At 47.5% G+C, this 14,708-nt stretch overlaps 1 protein-coding gene across 1 annotated transcript in view; it reads right to left on the bottom strand.

Moving 5' to 3' along the window:
• LRRC59 (leucine rich repeat containing 59) overlaps positions 1-14,708 on the bottom strand; it is a 16,892-nt gene extending 2,184 nt beyond the window's left edge. Inside the window, exons 1-6 of the mRNA XM_004041331.4 lie at positions 13,840-14,708; positions 11,542-11,601; positions 9,346-9,504; positions 9,006-9,110; positions 4,653-4,725; positions 1,705-1,878 (exon numbers count right to left, since the gene is read on the bottom strand). Of these exons, the coding sequence (XP_004041379.1) occupies positions 1,705-1,878; positions 4,653-4,725; positions 9,006-9,110; positions 9,346-9,504; positions 11,542-11,601; positions 13,840-13,944 (676 nt within the window). The 5' untranslated portion in view covers positions 13,945-14,708. The remainder of the gene's footprint in view (positions 1-1,704; positions 1,879-4,652; positions 4,726-9,005; positions 9,111-9,345; positions 9,505-11,541; positions 11,602-13,839) is intronic.

The following is a 14,708-nucleotide window of genomic DNA, read 5'->3' as shown; positions in this document are numbered from 1 at the left end:
TCTCAAGGGGGTAGATTTGAAACTGGCACTCATTCTGCATGTCTCATGTAGCTCACAGCCCTCAGGGTTCTCCTTGTTCTCCTTGGTAACATGGTGATCCACGCCTCTTGGGATCGCAGAGGGAGAGGCTTATCAGGAAGCATCCAGCGCTGACAGAGTACTGTCCACTTGGGGAAACACGGTCAGGATTTATCATTATTGTCATTATTATGATATAATGTGTATATAAAAAGAAAGCCCAAAAGGTAATACACCATATTGTAAGCAGTGATGATTGCTAGGAATGGGGGAGTACAGGTGGTTGCCATTTTCTGATATATGTATCTAGATAGGTATCTTTTCTCAATTCTCTGCAATGAATATATGTTACATTTTTAATTAGAAAAAAATTAGTTTTGAGATTTTTAGACAAAATTTTTAAAAACTTGACTGATCATCCACAATGCCAGGAACTGCATGATCCTGCTTCCTCATTTAATCCTTATCATTACCCTGTATGATCTTCATTTTCAACAAGGAAATTAAAAACCAGTGAGATCAGGAAGGTGGAGGCCTGTGGCCCTGTCCTGTTCAAGACAAGGGTGAGTAGGGGCAGGGCCACAGGCCTCCACTCTCTGTACAGAGCTCCTTCCCTCACCTGCCTCTCCCTCAGGAGTCCCTTTTCACCCAGAGGGTATCTGATCCTCTGCAGCATGTGGAGCCACGTCACTAACAAAATTCAACCATAGTCAGGTAAAACACAAAAATGTGTTTTCTATACAATGTGGCTCCCTGAATGCAGGCCAAATGACTCCTCTAGTGTTCAAGCAGCGAGGGGTCTCACTGTTGCCCAGGCTGGTCGTAAATGATCCTCCTGCTTCAGCCTCCCAAGTAGCTGGGACCACAGGTGTGTGCCACTACACTTGGCTAATTTTTTAATTTATGTAGAGACAGAGTCTCTCTATGTTGCTCAGGCTGGTCTCAAACTCCTGGGCTCAAGTGATCTCTTCTCACCTTAGCCTCCCAAAGCCCTGGGATTAAAGGCCTGAGCCACAGAACCTTACTGTAAGGCACTTTTAAGAGTAAACTTGCTGGGCACAGTGGCTCACACCTGTAATCCCAGCACTTGGGGAGGCCGAGGCAGGCGGATTACCTGAGGTCGGGAGTTTGAGACCAGCCCGACCAACATGGAGAAACCACATCACTACTAAAAATACAAAATTAGCTGGGCGTGGTGGCACATGCCTGTAATCCCAGCTACTTTGGAGGTTGAGGCAAGAGAATCTCTTGAACCCAGGAGACGGAGGTTGCAGTGAGCCGAGATCATGCCATTGCACTCCAGCCTGGGCAACAAGAGTGAAACTCTGTCTCAAAAAAAAAAAAAAAAAGGAAACTTGACCATGTGTGTGATTTTTGCATATCTCAATGATTTCAGACCCTCACCTCTAGAAAAAAGTGAGACTCTGTTCTGGGAATGCTCCAAGACACATCTGACCCAAACACCTGCACAGAAGTATGTGGGCACTGGAGAAACAAACAAGCTGGGCACTGCCTCCCTAGGAGAGTCCCCCATTCCCTGTAACCAAACCTTCTCATCCACTCCCAAGCTTTAGAGTGTACTTTATCTAAGGTTTGCAGGCCTGCTCACCCCAGTTGTCTATGCCTGGAAACATAAGTGTCTCCACTGTACCCCTGCTGGAATCTTACAACAGGCAGAAAACTTACTCGGGGCCTGATTTGCTTCCTTCTTAGGTTTCTTCTCCTGCTCCCGCTTGGCTGCTTTGAGGGCATCATACTCCTTTCTCCGGCGCTCCTTCTCTTCCGCCTTCTCCCGCTTCCGCAGTTCCCGCTCCTGAGCTTCCTTAGCTCGCTGCTTAGCCTCACGCTTCTTCTCTGCCTCTACAACAAAACATACCAAAATTTGACTTCTCTCTCACAAACACTCAGCAGTTTGCTTTCCCAAGTGATTAAAAGTACAGATTCTGCCACCTTTACCCTGGTGCCATGGTTCACGTAAGAAATATTCAAAGGAAACAGCCATCCTTCTGCTCCTGGAAGTAGCCCTCCCCAAAAGCAGCTGCTCTCAGGGTTTGCTGAATGGTTTCTGATTATGAGGTTCCTATCCTCAAGCAGCAGAGAAATTAGGGTAAAATAACAAGGAGGACCTAAGAAAGGCATGAGGGATAAGTGGTGCTCCTCTAGAATTAAGTACTAACTCAGAAGGCATAGCAACTGATTGCCTTCTAGAACTCAGCTATGAAGAGAAAAAACCATGGCAGTTTTCTATGGGACTCCTATCTTCCCAAGCTTCAGAAATGAATGTGGCATGGGGGTACAAGTGAGAAGAGAAAATGAGCACTCAAGTTTAGGGTTAGAAACAATGACTCCAGGAGCAGTAGTTCATGCCTATAACCCTAGGACTTTGGGAGGTGAAGCTGGGAGTATCACTTGAGGCCAGGAGTTCAAGACCAGCCTGGGCAACATAGCAAGACTCTCTCTATAAAAAAATGAAAAACTTAGCTGGGTGTGCTGGCGCATGCCTGTAGTCCCAGCTACCTGGGAGGCTGAAGTGGGAGGATCGATTGAGCTCAGGAAGTGGAGGTTGCAGTGAAACATGATCGTGCCACTGCACTCCAGCCTGAGTGACAGTGAGACCATGCCTCAAAGAAAATAAAAGAAAAAAAGTAACAATGGCAATGTTGTTCTAAAAAAGTGAACCTACCTTCTTACTACTGCACTGACTTTTTTTTTTTTTTTAAAGCTAGTCAAGTGAAGCAGTGGGAGTGGAGAAGGAAGAAAGAAATCTCTAACTGGTTGTGATGAATTAGTTGTAAACACCACTGCACTAGGACCAGCCTGCACTTGACTCGTCTTAAAAAACAAATACTTGAACTCATGAATCTGAGAACTGAACACAGGAACACATTCAGATTTACTCAATGGTTCAAGCATGTTTACAAACTTCCAAATTACAACCTCCAAATTATTGGGTTCTAAAAATGCATTTCCAAATTAGTTATTTGGAAGTCTGAAATACATTTTGCCAAAGCCAGAATGCCACAAATGATGGTTAAATGTCCTTTTAGGGCTTAAAAGCCTATGTTAGCCATAATGTAGCTAAATAGTACTACTGTAAATACTGTAGCTTTCCACTGCTTCTCCATGTAGAAACAAGCTCCAAGTTCCAGCTGGGCACCAGAATGCCAAGAACACACTCCACCCAGCCTCTAGGGAACATGGGCCACTGAGAGGTGAAGGCAACAGGGGTCAGAGTAAACACGGGTATGTCTTGCCACAGTGGCCATGCGTAATAAGGGATGGCTGTAACTTGGCACGGTGCTCTCAGGGACTGCCTGTAATCAGTACTGTACACATCCTTTCTTGAACCACAAGAGTCCTCCAGTGAGGGGCTCAGAAATCAGCCAGCCAGTCAACAGAGCACCTACTATGTGCCAGGGGTTATTTTAAGGGCTTGAGATGCAGCAATGGAGAAAACAGGCCACATTCCAGTGCCTATATCATTTACTTTCTAGAGAAGACAATAAACAGGTGAACGTAACGATGACAGTGATCTGTGCCCTAAAGAAACTAGCAGAGGGGCACCTGTAGTCCCAGCTACTCAGGAGGCTGAGGCAGGAGAATGGCTTGAAGCCAGGAGGCGGAGGTTGCAGTGAGCCGAGATCGTGCCACCGCACTCCAGCCTGGGCAACAGAGTGAGACTCTGTCTCAAAAAATAATTAAAAAAAAAAAAAACTAGCAGAGGGTATGACAGAGTGACAGGTAGAATGGCTACTCTAATCCAGTGGTTCTAAAAGGGTTACAGTTAACCTAAGGCAGCATTTGAGCAGAGATGTGGGATTATGAAGCCAGCACTTAAAGAGACTAAGGGAAAAGGAAACCCAGCAAAGCCCCTGAGTGAGACTGCAGTTGGTGTACTCAAGCTGAAGTTAATGGCCCAGTTTCACTTGTGTGTGCAACAAGGCCGGTGGAGAGCAGGCAAGTAAGCTTGGGCCAAGGTGGGTTTTGCTGGCCTTGTCAATGAGTTTGGATTTCATTCTAAGTTCAGTGGGATGCCATCAGAGGGTTTTAAGCAAGTAGCAGCATAATTATTTATGTTGTAAAAAGATCTCCCAGACTGTTGTGAAGAGAATGAGTTTAAGGAGATGGCAGCATCATGGAGACATGCTGGAAGGCATTGTGGTGGTCCCAGAATGGTGGCTGGTTAGAGATGGCACCGGAGCTGGAGAAACAGTCCCACATAGGACTTGCTGACAGATTGGATGTGGGAATTACAGAAAAAAAGGAGTCATTAACATCTTTCCTATTTTAGGCTTGAATAACTACAGGGAAAGTGATTTCCTATTACAGGGAACACTGGGAGGGACTGAAGGGCCATCAGGAATCTGTTTTAGCCACATTTCATATGAATGCCTATTAACCCTCCAAGCAGAGATGAAATATAAGCAGTTGACTGCCTCTAGAGCTCAGCAGAGAAGCCAGGACTGAAGAGAGATTCATCAGATAAAGATGATACCATCCACCATAATACTGTCCCCCCACCGCCCACTAACTGTTCTTCATGACTATTCTACTGGATCCCGCTCCTGAAGCATGAGAATCCACTGGCTGGGATGAGGACCTGAAAGATAACTACAAGAGGGACAGCCACCTACCACGTTCTACTTCCAGCCGCCGCTGCCTCTCCCGCTCCTGATCTGCCTGCACGGCCTTCATGTGCTGTAACACCTGCAAAGGAAAAGGAGGAAAGTAGTGCTCTTCATAGTCATGTTTGCTCAGGGAAGTCTCAAAAAACAGACTATTTTCAGGCTTCCAGATTATCATGGTAGCAATGTAGAACTAATAAGAGTTAGGCTGAATGTGGTGGCTCACGCCTGTAACTCCAACACTCTGGGAAACCGAGATGGAAGGACTGCTTGAGCCCAGGAGTTCAAGACAAGCCTCGGCAACATAATGAGACCCTGTCTCTACAGAAAAATGTAAAAAATTGGCCAGGCACAGCGGCACATGCCTGTAGTCTCAGCTACTTAGGAGGCCAAGGAGAGAGGATTACTTGAACCCAGAAGGTCAAGGCTGCAGTGAGCTGTGGTCACGCCATGGCACTCCAGTCTGGGTGAAGACTGAGACCCTATCTCAAAACAACAACCACCACCACCACCACCACCACCAAACTAATGGAGTTAATTGTATCTTTGTATCCTAAAATTACTGTGCCAACCTTAGTTGGAGAAGAGTGCTATGAGCCCAGGTCATTAAAACTGTCAGAAAAAAGTGAAACACAATGCCAACTCGAATCTGTAAAAAGTTCTGCCATTTACACTCACTGTCACATGCATGATTCCATATGACCCTCAGCAACAACTTGGGAACAGCACTTCCTCCAACACGCTTTCCTGACTGCCCCTCCTGTGGCTACCTTAAGTCCCCCTCCATCTACTCCTGTGGAATTCAACACAGGACATTGTAGCTACTTGCTACCTATCTGGCTTGGTCTTAAGATGGCAGATTCCTTAATGGCAGGAACCGCTGTCTGGTCTGTAGGTATCACACAGAGGTGTGGCTAGCACAGAGTTTAGCTAATTGCAGGCATTCAATACATACATGAGGAATGGCTAATTCCCATTTCAAAAGGAAGAAAACCAAGACTCATAGGGTGATTTGTCCACTGCTAATGGCCAGAAAGCAGCACAGCTAAGACCTGAGCACAGTCCCCTGCATTCCTAGGGCAGAGCTTGTCGCACACACTTTCACCACATGCAGAGGAGAGCTCCGAGAGAAGCCTACACACAGCATACTTGTACTCGGCAATCTGAGCTCCCCAGATCCACATCAACTCGCTCATGGATGACCTCTAACCACACAGTCACAAAGATTCTCGCTATGGTGGGTGGAGGAGGTAAAGACCTTTTCTGTTTGTATTTTTTTAAAGGTGGTATTCTTTGGCTGTAGGGGACAGAGTGTAAGCTTGGAGCCCAACGCAATCCTGACTACCCCTTATTGTATAACCCTGGCAAGTGACTTAACCTTTCTGAGCCGATTTTCTGATCGAGAAAACAGAGATAAGATATACTTCTATGGAGTGTTGTGAAGAATAAATAATATAACTTGTATTGGCTGCCTTGTATAATCTCTGGCATTATATGTGCTCAGTAAGTACTGCTGCTTATTTTCTTTACCATGTGAGTAAGAAAAAAGAAGAAAACCCAAACTATTAGCAAAAGGGTCTTGTTTTACTACTGCACTTAACAATTACATTTGAATATGCATGCGCACGAGACAGACATGTATATTCATATGTAATTCTTATTTCTAGAAAACTCCAGACACGCATACCTCCAGACAAGCACATACCCATCATAAGAAGTATTCAGGAGCAGACCAGCAAAAGGATCTCCTTTCAAGAGCCTGGTTTGGGCCAGGCGTGGTGGCTCACACCTGTAATCCCACACTTTGGGAGGCCAAGGTGGGCAGATCACTGGAGCCCAGGAGTTCAAGACCAGCCTGACCGATATGGTGAAACTCCCATCTCTACTAAAAAAACAAAAATTAGCTGGGCGTGGTGGTGTGCGCCTGTAATCCCAGCTACTCAGGAGGCTGAGGCAGGAGAATCTCTTGAACCCGGGAGGTGGAGGTTGCAGTGAGCCGAGATTGCGCCACTGCACTCCAGCCTGGACGATAGAGCGTGACTCTGTCTCAAAAAAAAAAAAAAAAAAAGAAAAAGAAAAGAAAAGAAATCAGGTCTGGACCCAGAGTTAGGGCTCAGGGCACTCAGGCAGTAGAGAAGTTATGGGTCCCGTTGCCATGATGCAGGGAGAGTGTGGAAAGTAAGAGTCCAGGGTGTTGGCTGAGGAAGAGGAGTGAGGGGAGTGGATCACCTGAGGTCAGGAGTTCAAGACAAGCCTGGCCAACATGGTGAAACCCCATCTCTACTAAAAATGCAAAAATTAGCCAGTTGTGGTGGCATGCCCCTGTAATCCCAGCTACTTGGGAAGCTGAGGTGGGAGAACTGCTTGAACCCAGGAGGCGCAGGTTGCAGTGAACTGAGAGTGCGCCACTGCCCTCCAGCTTGGGTGACAGAGCAAGACCCCGTGTCAAAAAAACAAAAAAAAATTATCTGAAAACACAGGCAATGCAGAAATGGGACAGACTGTCATAGTCTGGAGTCTGTGAGCTCCTGGAGGGTAAATTTTTGTCTAGCTACTCTAGTTCATAGCATACAGTAAGCACTTGATGAATACATTGAACAAATCATTTTTAAAAGTTGCTTTAATATGTACCACGCAGATTAAGACTAACCCATATACCCACCAGGGTTTAGGTCTTACCTGGTCAGAGCTAGTTAAGACCTAAACTAATTCCTGCAGACAGACGACCTGATTCTGACTGGCCCAGGCCATTTCCCTACAAAGCCTAAAGGTGTGCTGCAGCTCTAGGACAGCTGTGCTAGGGACCATGGCTTTAGTTACCACATCCACTATGCTGCCTGGAGCTTTGTCTGAAAGACATATGCAAATACAAGAGGCCTTTGTACTCAATCAAAATTATTTTTGTATGTCAAAAACTGTGGAATATCATCAATTTCCTATGGTTCCACATATTACCTACTGAATGAATGGATGGATGGATGAATGAAAGGTGTGTATATGCTGAGGGTTTCTTGTGTCAGAGAAATGAAAGTAATGCCGACTCCTCAGGGCTCTGAGGATTGTGAGATGGTGCATGGAAAGCATCCAGAACAAGGAAAGAGTAATCAATGGTAGCTACAGTCAGCCTGCAGAACAGACATCACTCCTACAGCACCCGGTTTTCAAAAGAGGATTTCACTGATCACTTATACTGTTCTCATCTAAGGGAAAACTCTTGTCTTAGCTACTTGGTTGTGTTAACTTTGTGCTTGATTTGTTGTAATAAGAGATGATACAGATGACGAGATTATATAAGAAGCCCTGAGCTAATGATAAGAAGTATCTTACTCTCTTACCCTCTACTTGAGACAGCAGAGACTCATCATTCACCCATGAATTCTAGTATTTAAAGTTAAGTCTTTTTTGTTCAACATGCACCTTAAACATAGCCAAGTTAGTCATCTGGTGCTCAGCTGAAGCAGCAGCAATCTGTTCCAAAGCTGGACGGAAAAAGTGACTATAGTTGGAGTTATTAAGAGATAGGTGTAATGCTGTTCTTAATAGGTAGGGTACGGCACCTTCCAGGCTACTGACCACAGACAATGGTTGTCTTGCATGCTGCTTTCAGTTCCTCACTCCTATGTCAGATGACTCAACTGTAATCAAATACCAGGTCTGCCCAGGACGTGCCTGCTTACAGCTATAACACCTTTATCATCACTTTTATTATCAACATTCCTACGACTGTGCCTCAGAAAGGCCACAGCCCCTAACCCCCGGTACTACTAAAACAACTGTCCACACAGTGTCATGTTGCATCATGCAAGGTCCTGGCTCCTTAAGAGAGGAAGTACTGCAGTAGAGAAGGCAGTCCTGTTCTGCGACTTGCGAAGTGAGTGCAGGCCAGGCATGGTGGCTCACGCCTATAATCCCAGCACTTTGGAAGGCCAAGATGGGCGGATCATTTGAGGTCGGGAGTTCGAGACCAGCCTGGCCAACATGGCGAAACACCATCTCCACTAAAAAATACAAAAATTAGCTGAGCATGGTAGCAGGCGTCTGTAATCTCAGCTACTCGGGAGGCTGAGGCAGGAGAATCGCTTGAACCTGGGAGGCGGAGGTTGGAGTGGGCCGAGATTGTGCCACTTGCACTCCAACCTGGGCAACAGAGCAACTCTGTCTCAAAACAAATAAAAAACAAAAAGATAAAGTAAATGCAGAAACAAAGGTCTCCGTTTGACAGGCTCATAGTGGACATATTTCACTTGGACCTGAATGCTTAACTCCACACAAAGCTCCAGGTGCCCTAGGAGGGAAAAACAGGAGGAGGAGAAATCCCAGGGGAGTGTATAAGGAGCCACTGGGAGGGAGCTTGGTGCTTACCTTGTTTGCACACTGCTTACACTGCTTCTCATCCAAGCAGTCACCTGCCACCTTGGCCAGGACAGGATCCAGGGGGTTATCCTTCAGGTCCAACCACTTCAGGTTCTAAAGAGATGGGCGACGGACAAAGAGGCTCATTAAGCCCGAGTTCACATACATAGTCCCTCAGGGTGAAACAAAATGAGCAGGAAGAATGCCCCTCTGTGTTCCACGTATAGGGAGCGCCATCTGAGGCAGGACCAACAAGGGGGTATTTCTGTCAGCCTTTCTCAGGGCCGTGCTCCAGAGTCCCTGAGTTCTCTGCCACCCTGCCATGAAACACTGGTTCAAGAATTGTTACCTTGAGCTGAGCAAAGCTGACAGGCAAGGTGACCAGCTTGTTGTTGAGGAGATCCAGGTGCTGGAGGTTGACCAGACGGCCAAAGTCTGCCGGCAGCTGCTGCAGCTTGTTCTTACTCAGGTCTAGCTTCACCAGGTGTGTGAGGCCACAGAAATCCGACTAGGATCCAAAGAGAGAACCTAAGCTAGGCTTGTCCAACACACGAGCCACGACAGCTTTAAATGTGGCCCAATACAAATTTGTAACCTTTCTTAAAACATTACGAGATTTTTTTTCCTTTTTCAGCTCATCAGTGTATTTCATGTGTAGCCCAAGACAACTCTTCTTCTTCCAATGTGGCCCAGGGAAGCCACAAGATTGGACACTCCTCATCTAAGCCTTGGGCTCACACACTTCGGTGTAACAGTCTGGAAGCCCTCAAGTCAGAGGTACCCCATGTAAAAATCCTGGCTCTACCGTTAGCAGCCGTTCTTCCTCAAATGAAAATGCAGAGAACACCTACCATTCCTGGTGATAATTACCAAGATGTGTATGGAAAAGGGCTTAGCACAAAGTAGGCACAAAACACTATTCCTTCATCCTCAGTTCTTGCTCCAGCCCACCCTCCACACTGTTCCTGGAGAGGTGTGGTTACCCATTCTGTCCTTCCACAGCACCCTATGCTCACCATTCATAGGATCTGTCAAAACAGCGTGCTCGTTCATTTTCTTAAAAAGATCAGGCACTCCTGGAGTACTCAGTCTGATTCTTGTTATTTGCAGCGCCTAGCACAGTACTTAACACAGGTGCTCAACAGACATTCTGTGAATAACTAACTGAACGGGCTGGGGTCCATCCTACCCAAGTCCTGGCTCTTTCTCAACACAGGTCAAAACATCCCCCTGACATTAAACCTTTGCTAAGCACCCATCTGAAAGCGATGGTACGACCTCAGTTAATGAGGCACTATTCATGCTCTCTAGGGACTTGGAAATGCCAGTGGATCTGCAATGCAGAGTGAAATGGAAGTTGTCAGTACAGACAACAGAACAAGCTCAGATCGAAAAGTGCACTTGGCTGAATGACCATCTGGCAAAGTGTACAGAAGGAGTGCGGCTGCAAGGAATTGCTACCCTGCTTTTATTTTTATTTTTATTTTTTTAGAGGCGGGATCTTGCTATGTTGTCCAGGCTGCTCTCAAACTCCTGGGCTAAGTGATTCTCCCACCTCAGCCTCCTGAGTTACTGGGATTATAGGCATGAACCACAGCTCCCAACATATTCTTCTTTTATTCAACACAAAATACTTTCTGGAAGAAGTGAGATCTCGATGCTTTTTGAATGTCAGAAACAGTTTTTGATGAGCTGTGACAAGGTACTGTGGACGATGAGCAAGGTCTAGGAGAATACTGAGAGGTGAGTGGACTAATAATCCAATGAGGACATCGCCAACTTCTGAATTCGACCTCTGAGCCACAGCCAGGGCCAAAGAGGAAGTCACCCTGGAGTACAGCAAGGAGTGGCACGGCTAGAGTGATGGGTGGAAGTGGCAATAGCACACTTAGGCCTGACGGTGCAGGAGCACTACTATGTCAGAGAGGCTGAGGGGCTGAATGAATCCACTGTCTACACAGGTGGAGCGGAAGGAAAACTAGCAGACGTTGTGCAAGAAAAATAAAAAGGATTTGATCATGGATTGAATGTGCTGACCACATTGAGCAAATCTCAACTAATTCAAGTCCTTTGGGAGAATAATGATAAGGTAGCTGATAAAATCACCTTCTTTCTTGCTCCCCATCAAAAGATGCACAAGGAAGCTGTTCACAGCTTTCTCCCTGGAACGCAGAGCAACTTACAAAATGGTCTCTAGCATCCTCTATGCAGTAGGGAGGTAAACTATTTTTCAGAGGAATAAAATAATGTAGAAAAAAGATGAGCCCAGTAAGTTACTCAGCATCCTGTTGAGTTTAGTTTTCTGTAGCCTGACTTTACCACTGTTCTGAAGAATGAGGCCTCCATCTCAATTCCTTTCCCCCTGAGACTAACCACCCCATTCCACTGTGCCTCCCCTACACACTCAGATTTAGCTATAGCCTGCCTGTAGGCCTATCCTGAAATTATGCCTTATGACACCCTCCCACCCCCCTCTCAACCCCCGAAACAGGAAGGAGATGCATCCGAGGCACCAGAAGGAGTCATGGCTGCATGCCAATCTTACCGGTAGAGTAGTCAGTTTATTACAAGACAGATCCAGGATGGTGGCCTTTGGAAGGGCAGCCTAGGTAAAAGAGGATGAGAAAAACCTGTCAGACCAACACCTGGAACAATTCAGTGACATCTGTTAATGAAGCGTTTTCCAGAGAATGTTCCCATGATTAGGAAAGGCCTTTTAAAATGGCAGTAAAGAGTAATGTTCCTGGGAATAAAAGGAAAAATAAGCCAGTCAACCATGATCTAAGGAAGAATGCAAAGAGAAGGGATGTGGCTGTACAACCTCCAAGAAGGGAAACCTTACGCGAGGCACAGGGACTCACACCTGTAGTCTCATAGTCTCAGCTACTCAGAAAGCTGAGACAGGAGGATCGCTTGAGCCCAGGAGTTTGAGGCCGGCCTGCACAACACAGTGAGACCCCATCTCAAAAAAAAAAAAAAAAAAAAAAAAAAAAAAGAAAGGAAGGCAGGCAGGCAGGCAAGCAAAATTTAGATTCTTAGACATTATTCCTAGCACTTTAAAAATAAATATTACCCAGCGTCCCTCTTATTAGGTTTCAGGGCAGGGACAGTGTCTAATAAAGCTTTCCAATTTCCATATTCCCCAGTTCAGGCCCTTCCTCAGAACAGGTACTCAATATCCACACATGTTGCCTGAATCATGACTGATCGAGTAAGTAGCGGAGTGAATGACAGAGTGAAAAAACAAGGCCCTGCCGGGTGCGGTGGCTCACGCCTGTAATCCCACCACTTTGGGAGGCTGAGGCAGGCAATCACCTGAAGTCAGGAGTTCGAGACCAGCCTGACCAACACGGAGAAACCCTGTCTCTACTAAAAATAGAAAATTATCAAGGCATGGTGGCACACGCTTGTAATCCCAGCTACTTGGGAGGCTGAGGCAGGAGAATCGCTTGAACCCGGGAGGCAGAGGTTTCAGTGAGCCGAGATCACTCCTGGGCAACAACAGCAAAACTCCATCATCAAAAAAAAAAAAAAAAAAAAAAAGGCCCTCACACCCCATCTCTATTTTCCCATGGTGCCCAGGCTGGACAAGCTCAGCAAAACTTTCTCCCTAAGGTTAATGCTGGGCTGTTCAGATGCCTGGAGTATATGGTTTCAGAGAGCAGTCCTAGGGCAGGGTGAAATAAGGCTGGCCATCTATCTTCCTGGGGTAGAAAAGGAGGCATATATTCAGTTAAGGATCCTCTGGCAACCTGCACTTTCTGTCACAAAGTCGTAAAAGTGAAGTTTGACCACCTAAAAAAGTTGTAAATACTACAGTGGGAAAAACACAACAACAGCTACAAGCATCAGTATTTGCTCCTTCCAAGCATTTTCCATTACAATGGTATTTAACCTCCCAATAAGCGTATGAGATGGAAACTATTATCACCATTGTATAGATGAGGAGATCTAGGCATAAAGGCTAACTAGCTTGCCAAGGGCCCTCAGCTATTAAGCAATGGAGCTGGGAGGGGCTGGGAACCCGGTTCTAACCACTGTAATACCCGTCCACGGTGGAAGAAAGACTGGGCCCAGCGCCCAAGGCAAATGTAATTTATCAACGGCAGAAAGCAAAGTGTGGGTCACCCAAAGTGAGTCTAGTAGGGCGTTGGCGGGGGTGGGAGGGGAAACGGAGTGGGAAAAGGAGGGATGTGGGAACTAGCTCCACGCTGACAAAACTAGATGCCTACTAATCTCCCTGGAGCTGTAAGCTTCAGTTTACAGGGGAAAGGTTGGGGGAGAGAGGGGCGAAAGGGACTCCCGCCAGTTTCAGCGGAATTCGGATGACAGTTTACCAGCCAAGCTGGGGGGAGACTTTACTTTCTTCGAGTTAGGCTGCCTCAGGGCTCGGGCAGCCAGCTGGAATTGCCAGCTTCCTAGAAGAGCCAGGTTCTGGGCCACACCCAGGTCTACCAGGAGGCCTACTCCCCTGGAACAAGTCACTCATTCATTCTCGAATACATCCAGTAACTGCTCCGTGTGCTCCTACTCAGAGTCGGGCACGGAGCTGGGCGCTGTGAAAGCCCCCCAAAGGTGACAGATTCGCTTCTTAGCCTGTAAAAAGCCTAGGGCCAGAGAAGCAGATCTTCCCTATGTTCTGGAACTGCGCCAAAGTGACACGTGTACATCCCGGGAAGAACCTTGGGCTGGACGCGGCCTCCTAGGGGACTTAGTCCCACCACCCCGCTTCTTTTTAAAGAAAAGGAAACTGATGCTTTTAGAGAAGAGGAAAGTAAGTGGCCCACGTAGGGGCCAGCGCCCGGCGAAGGTGGGCGCCTGGGCCTCGCGGGACGATACTGACCAGCTCCTTCACCGGGACCTCATTCAGGTCGCTGAGGCTCAGGTCCAGTTCGTTGCCGTCCAGCTTGTCGCGGAGGTTCCCGCCCTTGCTACCGGCCTTGGTCATGGTAACGCCGGCTGAACGGGCCCCGGCTCCGGGGTTCCGGCGGGTGAAAGGAGCTGAAATGTCGCTTGTCAGTTCAGCGGCCCCCCACCCAAACGACGACGCCTGAGCCCTCCGTCGCCGCCGATGCCAGACCGCCTCCGCCCGCTGGCCGCACTCCGAGCCTCGCGCCTAGCTCCCACCGGTGCCGCGACGACGACCACTTCCGTGTCCACGTCACCTTCCGCGACCACTGAGATGGGCTGGGCCAGAGCGGCCCGAGCGCTGCGGGCACGCCCCCTGGTGCCCAGGGTGATGCACTGCACGTCGCCGCCGCCGGAGGGGTGGGGTTGAAGGCTGCCAGCTCGGTTCACCGGTGGCCCGCGGGCATTTTTGCTGGCAGTGCCACGAGGCAAAAGGGCACGGACTGGGCGCCAGAAGACTGGGTTGACATCCAATACTGACCTCATCAGATCACCCCAATCACCCTGATTAGGAGCAGAATCTGGGTGTCCTCTAAAACTGCTCCTTGTCCTCTCCTTAACCCCCGAATAACCATCATGGAGAAAACTCGACTTCCTGAATTTCTCCTCTCTCCTCCCCACTCACTGCCTCAGTGCTTGTCTCTGTCCTTCCATCCACTTTCACCCAGCTCCCCGGTGATCTTTCTAAAAATCTGGCCAAGTCTCTCCCCTACGTAAAACCCTTCAAACTTGCAGCTACCTCTAGGATACGGACCACTTTCCTTTGGAAGCTGGGTCCTGCCTGCTTTCGCAGCTTCCTCACAC

This window comes from Gorilla gorilla, chromosome 4 (genome assembly GCF_029281585.2).
Source record: "Gorilla gorilla gorilla isolate KB3781 chromosome 4, NHGRI_mGorGor1-v2.1_pri, whole genome shotgun sequence".
In the NCBI taxonomy this organism is placed as follows: domain Eukaryota; kingdom Metazoa; phylum Chordata; class Mammalia; order Primates; family Hominidae; genus Gorilla; species Gorilla gorilla.
The sequence above is the reverse complement of the archived record's forward strand: the minus strand, read 5'-3'. Positions and strand labels throughout refer to the sequence as shown.